At 36.9% G+C, this 21,105-nt stretch overlaps 1 protein-coding gene across 1 annotated transcript in view; it reads left to right on the top strand.

Annotated features, from left to right (window-relative positions):
- LOC138702947 (dual 3',5'-cyclic-AMP and -GMP phosphodiesterase 11A-like) overlaps window positions 1-21,105 on the top strand; it is a 434,576-nt gene that overhangs the window by 347,783 nt on the left and 65,688 nt on the right. The window contains exons 8-12 of the mRNA XM_069830369.1: window positions 2,403-2,602; window positions 6,873-7,054; window positions 7,152-7,219; window positions 18,683-18,775; window positions 19,029-19,079. Of these exons, the coding sequence (XP_069686470.1) occupies window positions 2,403-2,602; window positions 6,873-7,054; window positions 7,152-7,219; window positions 18,683-18,775; window positions 19,029-19,079 (594 nt within the window). The remainder of the gene's footprint in view (window positions 1-2,402; window positions 2,603-6,872; window positions 7,055-7,151; window positions 7,220-18,682; window positions 18,776-19,028; window positions 19,080-21,105) is intronic.

Raw genomic sequence — 21,105 nt, 5'->3', positions numbered from 1 at the left:
CTTTCGACTTCTGACATTTTCTCTAGCCGCATGACTTACGAGTTGTTGTCATGGCAACCAAGTTTAGCCCTGGAAGTAGCCAATCATGGTTTGACGCCCGCTGCTCTCTTCGTCTAAGCTCGAGGGCAATGCTGCCACATTATCGAACATATGGCTAAAGGGACATTCACAATTAAAATTAAACATAAACATAAAAGCTGGACGCTGTGTAATATAATGGAACTATTCACAATGGAACACTCCAAGCTTCTGCGTTTATAGTTATGCGCAACGTAAGAAATCAGGCAATTATACTCCTGTCGCTCTTATTTCAGGCAACCAATCACGTTGCAGGTAGGCTACATTTAAGCGTGTGCGTTTTGTCATTCGCTGCTGATGACGTTATGCACTTCGTAAGGCTCGATATAATTAAATCGCCCGCCAATTTGGCTCTTTCGTTGGCGCTCGCAGAAAGCACACGAGGACGTTATTTGCCGCTCAATTATTTGCTCAATTACAGTGCGTTTGATTTATTATCATAGGAGCTACGACACGATAATGTTTAACGGTGCGGCAAATAGATTCCTCTTCTGGTAGCTCGGCAACGAAAGAACAAAAATGGCGAATGATACTACCTACCTAGACTTTATAGAGCCTGCACTTTCTAAGACGTAAGCAAAGAGGAGTCACGCTGGAAATACCAGCGATGCGACTAAGATCGTACTGCTGTTGTTTGCAGTTGCACAATGTCGTCGATTAGTTGCGATTTACCAGACACCCTATATGTCTGACAAGAAAATCATATCATACAAAGATATAACGTAGATAAGTAAAAAATGTGATTTATATCGATATTAATTAATTATTTATATTGATGTATGCACATAACCTTTTACGTTTTGAACGTTTTAGTTATTTATTTTTATCATTTCGTTTATCACGAATGTCGTGGAATCAGCAAATACTTGCTTTAAATTGTATTTTTTTTTTTAATTTTATAAGGAAATTCTGCATTTTGTTAGAGTTTATGTTTGTCCGTAAAGAATGAAACCGTTATGAGAAATTGGTATTAGACGAGAAAAATTCGCTCCGGTGCCGGGGATTAAACCCGGGTCCTTGGTTCTACGTACCAAGCGCTCTAACCATTGAGCTACGCCGAAGTTCAGTCCACAGCACCGGAATCCCGGCAACAAAGTCACACAATTGAATGCGCTGTTTAATATCAACATACATGTCGAACTTGGAGTCAGGCCACAAAGAGAAAAACAATGAAGGAGAAGGATTGGATTCGGTACTGTGGATTGAACTTCGGCGTAGCTCAATGGCTAGAGCGGTTGGTACGTAGAACCAAAGACCCGGGTTCGATCCCCGGCGCCGGAGCGAATTTGTCTCCTCTAATATCAATTGTTACCATAACAGATAGGCCTATATTCTGTTGGACCGAAAATTAATCTTTATGCTCGACCATGCCGAAATGTAGTAATTATACACCTGGTAGTAGCCCTTTAATGCACCTCATTAAAGTACACCTATTCATTATAGTTCAGTTGTTCAGCCAATGAAAAATCACTTTTGTACCGTTATAAACCCGCCACTATAGATTATTCTCGGATATGCAATCGAAAGACAATTAGCGAAAAGTCACGGAGGCCGGAAATCCAATACTGTCGCAGAAGGTTATGTTCTGTTACTATAATAATTAACGTTAATTGTAAATAATATTCAAATAAATTCAATTTGTCATCTCGTTTTTCAATTCATAAATCAATTTCCAGGTTATATCAAGACTAATGTTCTCTAGGCTATATCAAGGTCAATGACATTCGTGCCTCGGAAAAAATCAATACTTTCGCGTCTGCGCACATCTCACAATTCAGGTCAGTTCCGTTCGTCACATAACCATAATATGAAAACTTATGAATAATTTCAAGTTAGAAATATGGTCGAGCATAAAAAGTCGTATGAAACTTGCCTATAATGGTAATTAAGACGCTCGTATGAAAATTATGAAACTCGCTTGCTCTCGTTTCATAAACAAACATACTCGCGTCTTAATTACTGCCATTATAGGCTCGTTGCATAATGTACTATTATGTGTTATGAGAACGATACAAGCAACCATTTTGAATCATCTGTCATCCTTTCACTTGTTCTATTTTCTGACAGGCTGATAATTACGTTTGCGTCTTTCACTGTGAATGCCCACATCCCAGTAATTTTACGCGTTTAAGTTTCACGTTTACGTTTACTTTTCACTGTGAATGGGTCTTAACTGTCTGACTGACCGGTTCCTAGCAGTAGCAGCAAGTTGGCAACGTTGCCATGACAACAGACTAGCGAACTGTCAGAAGTCGAAAGAAACTTTCATTGTACTATAATGAACGGGGGAGATGGACTGATCTAAGTGTGCGTGGCTGTTGCAGAACTTGCTGGAGGTGGTGCACGACCTGTTCGAGGAGCAGACGTCGCTGGAGAAAGTGACGCTGAAGATCATGCAGAGGGCGCAGAGGCTGCTCAAGTGCGAGCGCGCCGCCGTGTTGCTGCTGGACGAGAACGCCGACGCCGTCAAGTTCTCCAAGTTGTTCGAGCTCACCTCCCCCACGCACGGCACCAACCACCTCAGGTGGGCAGCGCAAGACAGGCAGAGCGTTTAGGGTTGTTGTTGTTCAGTCAACTGTCCGAAAACAGGTCTGAACCTCAAAAGTAATACCAAGAAGGCACCACTTATGAGACAACTAGGCCAGGAGATTATGTTTGGTAGGAAAATCACTTCAAAATAGATTTACTAGGAATCCTTCAGTTTCTCTCGGTAAAGCGATAGGTTTGGAAATAAACCCCGAAAAGACGAAGTATATGATTATGTCTCGTGACCAGAATATTCTACGAAATGAAAATATAAAAACTGGAGATTTATCTTTCCAAAAAGGTGGAAAAATTCAAATATCTTGGAGCAACAGTAACAAATATAAATGACACTCGGGAGAAAATTAAACGCAGAATAAATATGAGAAATGCTTGTTATTATTCGATTGAGAAGCTTTTGTCATCTAGTCTGCTGTCAAAAAATCTGAAAGTTAGAACAGTTACATTACTGGTTGTTCTGTATGGTTGTGAAACTTGGACTCTCACTTTGAGAGAGGAACAGAGATTAAGGATGCTTGAGAACAAGCTTCTTAGAAAAATATTTGGGGCTAAGGGGGATGAAGTTACATTACAGGAGAATGGAGAAAGTTACACAACACAGAGCTGCACGCATTGTATACTTCACTTGACGTAATTAGGAACATTAAATCCAGACGTTTGAGATGGGCAGGGCATGTAGCACGTATGGGCGAATCCAGAAATGCATATAGAGTGTTAGTTGGGAAGGCGGAGGGAAAAAGACCTTTGGGGAGGCCGAGACGTAGATGGGAAGATAATATTAAAATGGATTTGAGGGAGGTGGGATATGATGGTGGAGACTGGATTAATCTTGCTTTAGATAGGGACCGATGGCGGGCTTATGTGAGGGCGGTAACGAACCTGCGGGTTCCTTAAAAGCCATTTGTAAGTAAGTAAGTAATTTACATTCTATTATTGCTCCATTACTAGAAAAGCGTTCTATTACCACTTACTCTGCATCCTAAATGGCTAACCTTACGTTATATTGTTGCAAATACGATGTTAATTAATATATTACAGTATTAGACATTAAATAAAAAACTTAACTTATTAAAGTTACAATACAGTATAAAAACTTGATTTAACTACTTAGCATGAAGAATGGTTGTAATTTGAAAACTAACATTACTAATTAAAAAGTAATCACTAGGCTTGTACTGTAACCAATTACACAAGTTTACTGCAGCATGATACATAGGCCGGGGACGTGAGCTAGTACGAGGACATTGGCTTGGTTCTCCGATCGATTATGCGATTAACAAGGTGCACATAAACAAATCTGGACGGCTCTAAGAGTAAATATACGCTACATAGCATTACAAAGATATACAGTAAAACCCTGCTAAAACGTACCCTCTATAAAAAGGAAACCTGCACAAACGAAAAATAAATTTGGGAACGGAATGATTTCCTATGTAAAAAAATTCTTTAAAACGGAAAACTGTCTAACGCGAAAACGGAATCATTTTTGGGCACCATTTAGGTAAAATATCTGACTAAAACGGATAATTTTAAGCGTAACTGTTGCTAAATTCTTTCAAACCATTTTTAATTTTGCGATAATAGGGATATCTTATGCGAAGTTTTATCGTTAGATGGCAGGAGCGTTCCATGCGGCACAACATGTCGTAGGGCTATATCATGTCATATGCTACAGTTCATTATGTTCTCCCACTTGTTGGTTTTCTGTGCGTGTCAAAATTATATTCATAATTATTTTGTATAACCTAGTATAATTTAATATAATTCAGTATTTTCTTACCTCATAATTTAATTTACAGTAAATAATAGCGTGAACTTGTATAATACTGAGCGATTCCCCTTAAGAGATGGATGGGGAAATCTGCAGTATGCAGAATATAGATACGAGTAAATTGAATATTCATGAACCTAAACGAGAACTTTGAGAATGAGGTGCACGAATAAAAAAAAATAAATAATATAGGAACTTTGTCGAAGGTGAATATTATCTCTTTAATCATTAGTATTGTAAGTACCGTACGCTAAAAACAGGATTTGCAGCCACCAATGTGTTTTTTTATAGGGAAGGGACTATCGAGATTGAATTCCTCGTATTTTTTTCTCTAGTTGCAGAAAGATCAAATGCAATGTTTGATAAGATGATATAATATGATCGTAGTAGTATCACGATTATTCCTGTGTTTTGTAGGTTAAGAACATGCAGTTTTGAATACGATGCAGGATGATTTTGAAAATTTAAAGTAAAAACATGGTTTTAATAATTAGTCTACAGCACATTAAAACATTATTCACGAAATGGATTTCACTATGGATCGTCCTGGATAATAAACATCCCAGTTAATCGAGAGTTTACTGCAGGCGTAAAATGCTGGCGTAAACTTCGGAGACTCCAAGAAGTACTGAATATAAGAGTATTTAAGTACTAATACACTACATAAATCCTCAATGTTTATATACCGGAAAACAAATGCACACGCAAAGCGCATCCCTCAAAGTACACGTGCGCTATCTGTTGGTATTAGTTCAGGATATCCCTATACTGTACGAAGCATGACATAATTTTTGTGTGACTGTACATGCAATGATCTGGAAGACTTTCGCTATTCTTTGTCAGGCGTTGGGGGTGAAGCTTCTCTAACCATGTCAGTATTCTATGCTTATTGTCAAGGACCCGGGCAGGTTGCTGACCTCCTGTACCGTTACTTCTTCCAAACCTCTTGCATTTTCTTTCATTTATTCTCAGTTTTGTGCTAACAAGCCAGTACAGTGATGAAGGACAGTGCGAGTGGAATAAAACTGTGAATAATTGTAGTGTAGTGTCAATTTAGTTTCACATTTCCGTTTATTTATTCTGCTATCTGCCATCCAAGGATTTTCCATCACACACAACCTCAGTTACATAGCCGATGGATCAGGGCGCAATTTACACTCTGAACTGATGCAGGACGCGAAGGAAATTCTGCAACGTTTCCTTCAAAAAAAGTCGCGGCACTGCACTTTAAAAGAAATGTGGGGGCCAAGAAACTAGGGCGCAGAGAGAGGGAGAGAGAGAGAGGCTGCAATTACATAAGTTAATAATTACGAAAATAAAATTCACTTTGCATATACTGTAGTAACTTTTATTTCAAATTATTTCTTCATCGTGTTCTTCCTACAGTCAGCATAATGGAATAGTCTATTCTTAGTTTTGCCAAAATTCAACCTTTTGTAAAACGAAAACTTGTGAAAAGCGGAAAAAAATTCTGGAACGATAGCGTTTCGTTTATGGAGGTTTTACTGTATTTTTACGCGCCTTTCGTTATGTGCAGAAGAATTATCATAGAATTATTCGTCGATGACATTTAAGTGTGCTTAAATGCGAAGGCTCATGTCAGTAGATTTACTGGCATGTAAAAGAACTCCTGCGGGACAAAATTCCGGCACACCGGTGACGCTGATGTAACCTCGGCAGTTGCGAGTGTCGTTAAAAAAAAAACAAAAAAACATTCTTTTTTCTCTTGAACTTTCTAGTGTTTGGGTCACGTAGTTATAAGTGGATTGAGAAACGTACGCTAGGGGGGTTACCGGGTTTTAACCCCCCTTGAACTTAAAAAAATATGACATATTTCGATTTGAATATTTTTTTATTCATAATCATTTCCCTTCTCTAATTTTTCACTGTCAGAGTAACAAAATCTACATCGACATAAGGTATAGCCCTCCTACCACTTATTCAATATAATCCCTGTGCTTGGTGTTGTGGCACGTTCGAATTATAGTAATGCTATCTTTATTATAGCGAGACCTACCGCCTAGTACCGACCTTGTAATAAAATGAAGTCAATACAATATGAAATTTACTTATTGTGAAACATATTAAAAATATTGTTTTGACAGTTCTGCAGTACAGATGTTAAATATTGTGCATTGTCGATTTTAAACTCATTTTAAGAGCGGTATTCACTCGTTCGTTAGAGTTCTGACTTTATTGTGAAACGTTCATTTGGCAGTTTATATTCTAATAATAATGATAATAATAATAATAATAATAATAATAATAATAATAATAATACACAGAATTTAAAATGCGGTAGTTAAATTGTAAACAATTTTAATAATAACTCCTCCTCCTTTACAAAATTCTGCGTACGCCACTCAGAGTATTGCATTTTGTATTAGTGTGATAACAATGTAGTTCTCAACAAATCAACTTTCTTTTACGTAATGCAACCTCCAGCTTACAGTGCAGTCTCTCTACCTTCCCGTTACAGTCCGCGGCACCCGATAGAGAGCAGCACTGTGTCGAGGTATATGCTGGGACTGGCTGAGAGAGTGGCGGAATCCGGAGACGTTCTGAACGTGGCGGAGTGCCTGGAGGTGGAGAAGGGCAGCGGGGGCAACATCAGATCCCTCCTCGCCATGCCCATCCGTAACAGACACTATCAAATTATCGGTGAGTAATCACGTCCAATTTCCGCTACCAGATGGCAGCAGATCCTAATGCGTTGCTATGGAGACTCTGTATAACGATAGTCAATCTTTTCTTTCAGGCGTTGCCAATATCATCAATAAATTAAATGGCCTTCCTTTTGACGAAAATGATGAACAGCTCTTCGAGGTAAGGATATTATAATATTTTCTTCTTCTTCTTCTTATTCTTCTTCTTATCTTCCTCTCTAGTGCACTGTGTAGAGAAAAGTTGTTCAATTAAACAGCTACAACTGTATCTTTTAAAAATGTTTGTGGAAATTATAACACATACTGATACTACACACCTTATACTGGTGACAGACTACAGTACTAATCGCTATTAGCACTTATCGCGATCAGGCCCGACCGCGATTACCGAAAATGTGGTGACAAACTATGTCCCGTCTGGTCAACAGCTGAATTACCATAGAGGAAACAATTTCCTCTATGTGCATACGTATATGTTTGTTTCCCTCCTGGACAACACCTAAAGTTCATTCTTTCTTTTGGTGTTTGTTCATTGTTTTTTTCCCCCTTTTTATTTTTGTTGTTTCTTGCAGCTTGATATGGAATTTATTTGTTAAAATAATTAGCCTATATGCTTTACAATGTAAACTGATAAAATTTATATCATTACTATTTATATTATTTTGAAAAGAGATTTTATAACCTATAAAATTAATATCATGCCAAAAATGTATATTATTTTGTAATAAAACATATTTTTAAAATCAACCTTAACCTCAACGATAGCGTCGTAATGGAGACTGAAATTGAAAATCTGAAAAAGAAACCAGTTCCAGTTTGTAATACATTATTTATTGTAATGAAACATTTTTCAGCAGCCTTCTATTGCTCTCTATACATATGAAATATGAATAATTCTTCTGTCATTTGTTAATATATTTCTTTCTACTTTTCTCACATCTGCATTAAATTTCTCCACTACGTCTAATAGTAGCCAAATTCATTTTCTAGCCATTCATTTTCGTTTCCATTTGATATAATATAATGGATTTTATTTTATTTTATTTGGTTATTTAACGACGCTGTATCAACTACTAGGTTATTTAGCGTCGATGAGATTGGTGACAGCGAGATGATATTTGGCGAGATGGGACCGAGGATTCGCCATAGATTACCTTGCATTCACATTACGGTTGGGGAAAACCTCGGAAAAAACCCAACCAGGTAATCAGCCCAAGCGGGGATCGAACCCGCGCCCGAACGCAACTTCAGACCGGCAGGCAAGCGCCTTAACCGACTGAGCCACGCCGGTGGCAAATACAATGGAAGGGGTAACAAAATTTCACAGCAGAAGCTATCACGACTTCCTAAATAATATAAATCAAGGTGATTCGAAACCAAAGATTACTAAAATGTTACTTTCGTCCACTGGGCCGTGCCTCAGCACGATTATCTTGTTCTGGAAACAGGATTTAGCTCCTGATCGCGATCGGGACGGTGACACACTACAAACCCGATCGCGATTAGATCGATAATCGAGATTAGTGACTGTAGTCTGTCACCAGTATTACTGAGCATTTTATCGGGTGTAACTGCATCTCTCTGAAGGTCGGTTTTAACATAGGGTGCTCTACGGGAGCTATTCGGGGACTGTGTCGTCGGTTTTCATATGAGGGACTGTATAGCGACTGTACGTGGACAGTTTTCTCATATTTAAGTATGCCTCTTCTTCGTCTTCTTTTTCTTCTTGGCTAGTTGTAATCGTGGGTACAGTTGAGGAAAATGAAGAGGAAAAATGTATGGGTCCATGATCTGTGGAGGACACGTGAAGAGGAAGGGAAGTTCAACACCATCTTTCGTCGCTTAAAAGAACAACAGAAAACTGCAATAGGCTATGGGAGCTTTGGAAGCCCTAGATGTCTGGTGCTGTACCCGAATGGAGAGCTGAAACACCCGAAGTTACCACAAGACAGTCTGTGGGCGGTCTCACACAACGTTTTCATATAGAATATTGTGTGCGTACTGTATCCTAACCTATACTTGTTTTTTTGAAAGATGGGGTATGACAGGAGCGTTGCGATCGTCAAAACAACTGAATATCGCATAACGTGGGAGGCTTGTTGCTATGGTAACAGCGGCTGAGTTGCCAAATGTTAATGACGCAAGGACGCTATTCACACGTGTTCAGTCGCTTTCTTGGTACCATTCATTGTGTACACAGTGTCAGCTATTCGTACGTTTCGTGTTTCGTCCTTTGTTGATATTTGCATCGTATTATTTATACCCTCGTGTGATATACCGTATTTCCTTTAGTTAATATTATATCCATCATTCATTGTTTCGTTAGTGTTTTATTGTTCGTGATTTATAGTGCTGTTTATTGTATCAAATTCTTCGTACAGTATTTTGTTTTATAGTGGTTTTTATATTTAGTACTATTTTAATATTGCTTTTTATATTTCTGTCATCTTGTTTTTTGTTTACACTTTACTGCTGCTGTATTCGTGAGTGTATTTTAGCTGTTAAAATATAAATTCTGTTGTAACATCTCGTTGTATTATTTTAGATGCGAAGAATATGCGATATTTAGTTATATTGTTTCTTTATTTTATGTATCACAGTTCTATATAAAGCATGAAACATTATATATTGTCAATGAATGTTTTAACGCAAGCCATTTAACGTCATCTGCTAGCTCACATCAGCTGATAGCGTGGTCTCACATGTTGGCAACATAGCGCTGTAGTTCCAAACTCGGCCGCTTAGCTGTCATACCCCATCTTTCAAAAAAACAAGTATAGATCATATATACCCAGATTGCACGCCATTATAGGCTTGACGGTAACAACTTTTGTCAGATTTACTATGCTGCCATCTAGTTGTTACATAAGGAGTCACGTCATAACTCCCATTTGAATTGCATTAGCGACTGTACTGCCATCTCTTGTTCGTTTACGGCGGACGAGTGGCGATCCTGGCGGTTGTTCTCTTCAAAGTGCAACCGGTTTTAACATAGGAATGAGCAATCTGTATGTGATCTGGGGTCGTAACCACCGGAGAATCGGCCTGGGTAGCTTAGTCGATATAGCGCTGGCCTTTTGTGCTCGAGGTTGCGGATTCGATCCCGGTCTAGGTCGATGACGGGCTCATATCGGTAGATTTACTGGCATGCAAAAGAACTCCTGCGGGACAAAATTCCATCACACCGGCGACGCTGATATAACCTCGGCAGTTGCGAGCGTCGTTAAATAAACCATAATTTTGATTTTTACCACCGGGGATCACGGGACCGAAACCGCCTGGATAAGTGATTCCAAACAATGCGTCCGTGCACATTCTACTATGTGAAAACAGAAAACAGCTTGTCAGTATCAAACGTAGAATGCTGCTAACCCATCCACGAGGACACGATACAGTCGCCGTACAGTACCCTATGTGAAAACCGGCTTTTATGGTATTCGGGAGTTGAATGACCCAAAAATGCATATTCTATTTATTGATGTGCGTATTGAAATTTAAATGAATTACGTCAATAAAAGAATAGTACGTAGGATATTTTCCTCAGCACCAAGTATGGACACCATGATGAAACAAAAAGTGACAGAATTTCAAATGCTTACTGCAAGAACACTATGCTAATATTATTAGTAGTTATACAGGGACATCATTTTATTTTTACTTCAATTTTTATTGTGCCTGAGTTTTTGAATGTACTTCACTCCCACCGCTTCTACTAATGAAGTTCAAACTGTCTTCCACACAGATCCAAGACCGCATATAATAAGAGTTAGTGAGTATAGTACGTTTCAGAAATATGTTCGCGGTTTCCAGTGACGAAAGAGCTATCAATATTGAATCATATTTTCGCACAGGTACTGTCCGTTTGCCTACGTCGCATCCCGATTTCCCCCACCTGCTTCTGCTCGCCCCCTGTAAGAGCTGGGCCGTCTTAGCTCTTTTCTGAAAACATTAATTTCTGTTAGGAATTGGATGTTTACGTAATATTGTACAGTTGTTTAAAATAACTTAAATAAAAGGGCCTCGTTAAGTAATTAACTGTCACGTGATTTCCTCCCTTTCTAGATCCTGCGGCATAATCACTTGGACGGACAGTAGATAGCATGTCTGAGTAATTTTATCTGTGCGGGTCGGGCAGAAGTGAAGATTGAATTTACAGTACGTAGAGTAGGTACAGAATTATTTCAACATGAGTTACTAGTACGAAGGACGAAACTGGTAACTGGAATTAGATGCAGTAGTCTATAGTGCGATAATATGCACAAAATAACTGAGGCCTGTATCGAAATGAACTGCCACCATTTTCAAAAATGTGTTCAAATATCCATATTATGATTATTTTTCAATTTAACTTCACTCTCTATATTGTACGCTAATGTGCTGTAGACAGTATAATATACACTGCATAAAGAATACGTTCGCATGGATAACTCAGTTCGTGAGTAAAAACACTTAACTTATTCTTAATGCAGTAGCTACTGTATTTTGATTAAACAAAAACCTAATGAAAATTATCGAACTCAAAATCGCGATATTTCCTAGTTTACGTAAATGGATGAACTACTTTTCTTCCTTCCTATACCCAGTAGAGTGATTTGTGTGTGTTTTACCCCAGTATCATCGAACTACAGTCGTGGAAGGTGATAGCAAACTGTGTTTCCGGTTCTCTAAAGGTATAGCTGGGTTAATATTAAAAATGTTAGTAAAAATAAAATGATGTCTCTGTACCATGAACCATTGTAACTTGTGACCACGCCCAGTGGCGTCACTTATCTTAGCCACGGGCAAGAGAGCGCTGAAGTTCCGTATAAAATTAGCAGCGCCGCGTTGCTTTTCTCAGTAATATCTCGTCATCGAGAGAAACTATAGACTTGTACGACAAATGATTTGATTTATGTTCGCGATTTAAAAAATATTAAAGTGATAATAGACATGTACGATACACTTTGAGTGAAGAATAGTGAAAAATGTTTTGTTAACAGGGACTAGTTTCCGAATGTCGTTTAATATGAATAGAAAATATATTGCATGCCCTTCTTTAATTGCTTCACTTTGACCCATAATCCCACATTATAAACGAAAACAAAAATGAAACATTCAAACCAATTTATTCTATGTTCCAATGTATCCTTCATACACTGCAGAATTTGTTCTCCATTATTTCAGGATTTTTTTCCACAAACATCTTAAAATTATGCAAATCTGGCTTTCAGGTAGTAGCTCCCTGTAAAGCAGGTTTGAATAATTTCAAGGAAAAATTGTTCCGGGGCCAGATATCGATCCCGGGACTCTTCGCTTAGCGCACGAATGCTCTGCCTACTGAGCTACCCAGGAACCATACACGTTAATAGGATGCCACAATTTAAGTCACACAGAATTTGTGTACACTCGAAGTTGGGTTCTGTCGCCTTGTCAGCCCATTTGAGTTGTGTGGATATAAAGGAAAAATTGTGACGGTGTTGTGTATGGTTCCTGGGGTAGCTCAGTCGGCAGAGCATTCGTGCGCTAAGCGAAGGGCTCCGGAATCGATACCCGGTCCCGGAACAATTTTTCCTTGACATTATTCTTCTTAAAATTACTTCATAAATCAACTCCCCTAGTTTTATCGACTGTTTTGCTGAATAATATTTCGTGTTACAAAAATACAGATTTGTATGAAATATATGTTGAAAAAACAGGTATTGTAAATTTTAAAAATAAGGTTAACTTGGTTGATACTAATTGCCAAAGTTTTCTACGGAATTATTTCATGTTTTTATGTACGCCCATTAATTTTTAATTATTTTTTTCTTCCTCCTGAAAAATTATTTTCTGTACTGTAATATAGGAGGTTTCGTAAAAAAACAACGACGATATGTTTCAAATTAGTGCGTATTAATTAGAATTTTCACAGCAACATGAAGCTTTAAAAGTCAGAGTTCTCAAAACTTAAATTTCCAGTTGTTTCCCTTTTGAACTGATCCGTCGAAATAGCGAAATATTATTTAATTTTCTATAAAACACAAAATTGTATATAATTATGAAATCCAGGACTAAAATAACCAACTGGCATACTTGTTGAACACTGAGAAATTGATACAAATTGCAGTAAATGAAATGTTTGATATTCAGTGAACGTTTTGAGTGTGTGAAAACTCTAAAAGTATTTGTACGTCAGTTATTGACTTCAAGACAAAGAGGAAACCATATATCGACACATCGTCTTTTATTAAGGCGGAAAACCGCGAATTCTGCTCACGTAGATGTGCGAACGTGTTTCCAAGTGCAAGGAAGAACAGACGATCTCCTTTAACCTAATCCTCCTACCATCTGCAAAACGGTTTCATTTACAACACCGTAACATAATACAGAATCTCTTTACGATGTAAATACTAGTTCATCGTAACTCAGTTCTGGATTTCAGCGAAAAACGATCTCTGTTGGAGGTAATGTAGTTGGTAAAATTGGATTACGGTGACGTCATACGGGCCACAATTTAATGAAGTGGTTTATACCGTATGTATGGGAATTCCTGCACAAGAAACTTCATTAACCTGTGATAGATTTATGTAAAATGTCTGTGGTTGTGAGACCCACTACGTACATGCACATAGTAGTGACAAAATACGTAGAATTTCACAACGCATTTGCCTTGTATGCTTCGTTAAAGTATTTATCAAAACATGATTCTATTCAAGTGCGGCGAAGGAATGGCATTATTACGTTCTGGAAACAAATGAACACTACCACGAAGAGAATTATGTTACTGTCTAGTAAATGGACATTGTGTGTCTTTTGTTTTACACGGTTACAACATTGTTCTTCCTTTCGTTATTGCACAAAGCCGGGAAATGAGACCTTGAATTAGAAGACAAAATAGTTTCATATTACGCCACTAGGGCCGTGAAATATAAAGAGTGGCAACAATGTAGTAGCTATAGTTTAAAATCCTAACGGAAGATTATTAAATACATTTTTTTGTACTCCAGCATTATAAACAATTTTATCCATGACCATAACAAAAAACATGCGTTTATTAAATACTTTTGTGTTTGTAAAGTAGGCTTTTATTCAACATTACTTTATTCCACTAGTGAAATAAACTTTACCTCACAGTTCATAGCCTACTACTATAGAGCGTTCGCCTACGGGTGGGGCCAGGAAAGCGGCATGTACTGATACGCCGCTTTGTGCGCGCAGTTGTTGAGACACGATCGACAATCAAGGACATCAAGGTCGACAAGTTACCAGTTGTGAACCAGATGTTACAGTATTTAACACGTACAGTGCAGTTTCTTGACACAGTTGCTTAAATATTCACCGTGTGTGTAAAATTTGTTAACAATGCAAAACGCAAAATTCACGCTTGAACAAAGAGTTTTTATGTATGATGCATATGTGAAAACAGAATTATGTAGAGAGGTGCGTAGGCAATTTGAAGTGAAATATCCGGGTGCTCCAATTCAGGGTAGAGAAACTGCTAGACGTCTTGTTAACAAATTAAGAACAACAGGGTCGATAAATGCTACAATTCCTAAGCGAAAACAAAGAATATTGATGGGAGAAAAAATTGATGAAATCAGTGCATAATTTACACGCTCTCCTAATAAATCTCTAAGACGTGTTTCACAGGAAGTTAGTGTTCAAAACATCAGTCTTTACTGCTGCTAAACTTTTAAAATTAAAACCCTACAGAGTATAGTATAGAAAGCGGAAGCTTACGGATAGACGATTCCCGCAAGCGACACCGCAGGCAGGCCGCTTTCCTGGCCCCACCCGTAGGCGAACGCTCTGTATAATGCTTCAATACAGAGATATATATTTCTGTTATTTCTTGTTCAGATACAAAGAGATAGTCTGGGATTATGAATGTACGTTCAATATTAGTTTTTTATGTGTGGTATGTTCACTACAAACAAGAATCCTTCATCTTCTACATTATCAATTGTCATTTTATTAAGTTCATCTACACGACATGCACCACACAACCCCATTATGAAAGCTACTTTCATCACAAGATATTTTTCATCACCTGCTGCTATTAAAAATTAATTTACCTCTTGTCTTGTAAAAACTTTTACCTTCTTTGCCCTGTACCCAGATGACTTCATTTTCATAAAAGCTTTTAATTTCATATGTTTGCTTATATCAATTCACTGATAGTGTACATTTCAGCATGGAATACTTCGACCAAAGGCTTGATGATTTTAGTACCTCTGACTTATCTGAAAAATATGCTAAAACTGCTTCCTCACAGATTTTACTAACATTTCTTCCACTACACAATTTCTTAAAAGATCCATATTCTTTTTCATAAATAAGTACTGAATCTTCGATAAAAGGGAAGATCAACATAAAGTTTTCTTATTGACTCTTACTGGCGAGTTATTTGTACAGGACTATAGGTCTTAATCACCGCCGATTCGTTTTTCTCCCGTGCTAGAGAGAGGTCGGATATCCCCACTAAATATGCGCGCTACGACCGGTTATAATGCCAGCAAGTTGTACGTGCCGCGCTGTACTTTCTTTATTACTGTAGGTAGTATATTTCATACATAACCCATATAACCAATATTTCCATGATTACTGTATGGGAACTCTCGAGGCATATTACATACAAAATACTGTAGAACGAGACGGACCAAGTAGAAGACCAGGAGGCACGAAATTAAGTTTCCATGGTACCCCACGAGTGATGTCAGAATAAAGTTTTCATATCAAAACGTTAAAATTTTTCTCTTTCGTTCCCCGAATACAGACGTTTTATGTCAAAAATTCACACAAGTAACTAATTGCTGTAGTGAAAATGTCGACTCCATTTTATTACGTTTAGCGCACACATAATTGAATTGGTCATTGCTAGAGGGCCCTTTGTCCAAAAATGTTAGTTCTGAATAAATCGAAAAAAACTGTTTTTAAGAAATACTAATCTTCGTAGAGCAATGTGGTGACTGTCCATCATAAAGGTATATTTGTGCTTTCTGGAAGCACAATTTTTATTTTGTTGTCATATGTAGTTTGTATAATATTATTAATTAAAAATTCAAATTTAAGGGCCTTTTAGCAGTGAACTTAAAATAATTTCACATTTGGTTAAAAATGGAGTACTGTAATAAAATGCAGGATTGTAAATTAAATAAACTACCATTATTTCAAGTTAAAAGTATATTTCTCTTCTTAAAATATATTTTAATTACGTATTACAAAGTTTTAGGCCCTTGTTTTAAATCTAACTTGACGATTTCATTCTGTATTTTCTCTATGTTCTGCTAGTGGAGAATTTATAACTTTCTCATGGGGAATGGGGAATGTAGCATAGAATTTTCTTGATATCCTGCATTTTGTCTTGGTTGATTGCAATCAATTCATCATAAGTAGGACGTTGGGGAAGGACTATGTTTTCAATTCCAGGTAGACAAAGAGCAAAGGTATGCCTAATACAACCATCAATGAACTTGGATGTTGAAACAATATGAGGAAGAGTGGCATTGTACATATATTCATAATAACTCGCAGGGGCGAATGACAACTTCGAACACCGAGGTACCTTTCTACCATAAGATTCTACAAAAACTTCTTTTGTAAAACATGGGCCACCAGTTAATGAGTGACTTTATTTTTGTGCATGCGTAAATATTTTGTATAGCCTATAAAGATTTTTGTGGCCTAAGGAAATAACATTTTTATGCAATATTCATTTACGTCAGTGATTCAGTGTAAATATTCTGAACTTACCTACAATCCTCAGCAGTTCGTCTTTCAGCCACCAATTCTCCAGAGTAAGTCACATGTTCAGTGCCTTCAACTTTGGCTTTCTTTAATATATTTCGTTTCCAACTGCAAGTACCACTACATCTCTTTTTGCTTTTCAAACTCTCAGTCTCCATTTTAATTAGCCGAAATTGCGTATAATATAATAATTTGTATTAAAACACAAATAAAGATCAGAGCAGAATAAACAGACCGCTTCAAACAATGAAGATAGCTGATAGTATAGTAAGTATAAAGGTTTGTCATCAGATGGAAACACCGCTAAATGACAAGTTCACAGCTAGAAGGCCCTCTATCCTGGAGTAAGGGCATTTTAGCATGACACGAAAAATGAAATGCTCAACTGTGCGTGTGTATGAAGGCTTGAGGAAAGTCCTTTTAGCACAGATTGTGTATTTATGTGTAAGGATGTTGAATCTGTAGTTAACTCATTTTTGCAAAAGTACGGAGAAAGGGCCTTTTAGCAATGACCAATTCAATTGTATAAAGTACAATTTTGAGTAAAAAAAATGTTAAGTACACTATGTAAATGATGATAAAGCCTGCATTAATATATACGAGTGAAATAACGAAACGAAAAGGAATGTAGGATTTGAAGGAAACACTTCCTTTAAAAAAAAATTACACGATAGTAATGTTCCATGATCTATTAAACATTAAAGTTAAGTGTGTCCTAAGGCATCGATAAATGAGAACAACTTCCAAGGCCTCCTTTACACGTTATTAACATGCATAATTCAGATCTTTTTTAACCATTCGTCGTTTAACATGGAAAAGCACTCTCTGTTGTTTCGTTGTTGATCCTAGGGGACGAAGTACGAGGTCGCGAGAAACGCACAAAAGAGAACTCGTGTAGATTTGATAAGATTTATGTAAAATATCTTGCCAAGTGGAATAATTATACACTTCCATAATAAAATGACCACACGTTGCACAGAATTTCACAAACCGTTTGCATTTTAATTAAAAAGAAAAACATCGACAGAGGATTCATCGAATTCATATAATCGATTGTTGTTTGTGATTGTTATTGTGAGGATGATTGGGGTTGTCAGGATGTTTGGGAATAGAAATAAAATTCTGTTTTCATTTCTGTCATATTCCACGCATTTAAATTTAAAAAGGCGAAGCCTTCTCGTTGACTACTTTATAATCACTTCCTCATTCCATGAGACCTAGTCTTGAGACAACAATGCAATTAATAGTCGAAACGATTCATACATCAATGTGACGATAGCGAGATGTTTGAAATTGTAATGAATAATAATATACTCTAATACAGAGAATTTGATTCATTTGGAAATGAATAAATACCACTGTAAAGTACTGGACTACTTTTAATTATTCCTGTCTTTATACTTCCCGTATTTATCAATCACCCCATTTGTGTACGAATAATAATGAATGACATTTTGATGTCGCATTCCTTTGTTTCCCCTCTTATGTTTTATCACTTCTCGATGAATTTGGAAACTACTTTATTTTAAACACATCGTAATTTCATTCATCCAAGGCCTACTGTAATTAATTACGTCGCCGTATTAACAGAAACATAAACGTTTTACGAATACTTTTCTTTAGTAAAGACATAACTTTGACCAAAACGATGATGATAAATAAGTTTAGTGCAGACAATACGAATCCTCTATAGTAACTCTCTTCGAACCTTGAAAGGCACATTTAATATGATGTGTATAAAGGGCATATGTACCACGTATGACGTTTATACGTTTTACCCTCCACATTTTGTCATATCTCCATTCACTTCAACAAAAAAAGAGAAATACAAGTAACTGCAATAAAAACTCGATATCAATTTTTACTTCCGTATGATTGATAAGTGATTATTTGATGTTACTTTAAATGTTTGTTACAGGCTTTCAGCATCTTCTGCGGCCTGGGTATTCACAACACACTCATGTACAGCGAGGTGGAGAAGGCAATGGCCCGCCAGAGAGTTGCTATCGAGGTAAGTACCTGTAGCTGCGAAATTAAAAATAAATCTTAAGTTTCTGCTGAGCGGTGAAGCTGTTTATAACGACCCCAAAGAGTAAGAACTTTTCCTCACGCCTTTCTTGATCACCTGAAGACAAAGATGGAGCCACTAACACTGTGATTACCTTTTCACCAGCAATGTAAAAGTTCAGTCTATTCTAACGTGTAAAAATTGTTAATTCTTTGTAGTATTCTAATTATTTTAATATACAATTTCGATGTTGCAGGTACTGTCGTATCACGCAACAGCATCAAACAAGGAAGTGGAAGCTCTTCTGGTAAGTAGAACGCTATATATTGTAAAATTAATATTATCGATACCTTTTCGAATAACTTTCCTCATACAATGGTTTTCTAACTATGATTCATTCCAATAATACTGAACAACAAATTTTCATTGAAGTGCTTGAAGCAAGTAAAGCGATAGGTTTGGAAGTAAATTCCGAAAAGACAAAGTATAAGATTATGTCTCGTGACCAGAATATTGTACGAAATGGAACTATAAAAGTTGGAGATTTATCCTTCGAAGAGGTGGAAAAATTCAAATATCTTGGAGCAACAGTAACAAATATAAATGACACTCGGGAGGAAATTAAACGCAGAATAAATATGGGAAATGCGTGTTATTATTCGGTTGAGAAACTTTTATCATCTAGTCTGCTGTCAAAAAATCTGAAAGTTAGAATTTATAAAACAGTTATATGACCGGTTGTTCTGCATGGTTGTGAAACTTGGACTCTCACTTTGAGAGAGGGACAGAGATTAAGGTATTTGAAAATAAGGTTCTTAGAAAAATATTTGGGGCTAAGTGGGATGAAGTTACAGGAGAATGGAGAAAGTTACACAACGCAGAACTGCACGCATTTTATTCTTCATCTGACATCATTAGGAACATTAAATCCAGACGTTTGAGATGGGCAGGGCATGTAGCACTTATGGGCGAATCCAGAAATGCATATAGACTGTTAGTTCGGAGACCGGAGGAAAAATACCTTTGGGGAGACCGAGACGTAGATGGGAGGATAATTTTAAAATAGATTTGAGGGAGGTGGAATATGATGGTAGAGAGTGGATTAATCTTGCTTAGGGCTTATGTGAGGGCGGCAATGAACTTAAAAGCCATTTATAAGTAATTAAGTTAGAGTGTAAACTGCATCAAATTGGGGTTTTTAGATTCATTTGAGTATATTCTTTTACATTCTCTGTATGTGCATTTACATCAGGTACAGTACAACGTCAAATGGGAAAACCGTCTGTAATTTCGAGAACATTATTTTTCTCTGCCTGTTATTTATTTTAAATTCTTTTATTTGTTTTTGTGAATGTCGTCAACTGTCAAATTCTGTAACCTTTTTTCCCAACATCCTGTATAGTATTATTCTACGTATCTCATATTGGATCACTTCTACGTATTGCAGGCCTGTCCATTGTGGTTTATATAATTGTTAGGTTTGAATAGCCGCATGAGGACATTTCATAACTACTAGAGCGCTCTGTTTTATAAGGCGTCCCGAGGGACTCGATGAAATCGAACTGTATTACCCCCAGAGCACTTCGCATATAAATGCGCTATTATATAGAATTTATTTCCATGTCTGTAACTGACCAAATACTAACTTTCTGCTCCGTTGTAAAATCTGTTCAGTTCAGTCAGTAGGGACTGGAATATTATCACTGCTGTGGACAAATGAATCACGTCATTCTAGAGGTTAGATCTGCGTTTGTCTTCAGGTAAAAAATGCAAATAATTGAAACACGTTGTTAGGGATTTTGATTTGTTTTGCCTTCGCGTAAAATACAAAGCATCAAAGTAAATAAATAAATAAATGAATAAATAAAGAGAATCAGACTGTTGAACATTTGATTTTTCACTGTCCAGTGTTCGAAAGGAAAAGACACTTTTTAAGATATCATATCTCGGACTGCAATTTAAATTACTCCACACCCCTTTACCATTTTCTTAGAAAAAATGTTGTTACAAACAATTCACAGAGTTTATACACCACATCCACGCAAGACTGTAGCTGTTAATTGTATATAAATTAATGATGTTATAAAATCCTAATGCACTATGTAAAACAAGGTGTCTGTCTTTGGGACATAATAATAGTAATGACAATAATAACTATGTTTGTATTATAGATTTTACTGTTGTTGAGTATTTGATGACAGGTATATAGTTTGTAACCGTAAGTAATTTTGTTTTTATTTTTTCATTACTATCGCAAACCAACTATATAATAGGTGTTTTATTTGTAACTACGCCAATTCTGTGCATTATCTCATTAATATTGCTTAAAATTA

Source organism: Periplaneta americana, chromosome 7, assembly GCF_040183065.1.
Source record: "Periplaneta americana isolate PAMFEO1 chromosome 7, P.americana_PAMFEO1_priV1, whole genome shotgun sequence".
NCBI lineage: Eukaryota > Metazoa > Arthropoda > Insecta > Blattodea > Blattidae > Periplaneta > Periplaneta americana.
Note: the sequence above shows the minus strand (reverse complement) of the source record. Positions and strands in the feature narration are given on the sequence as shown.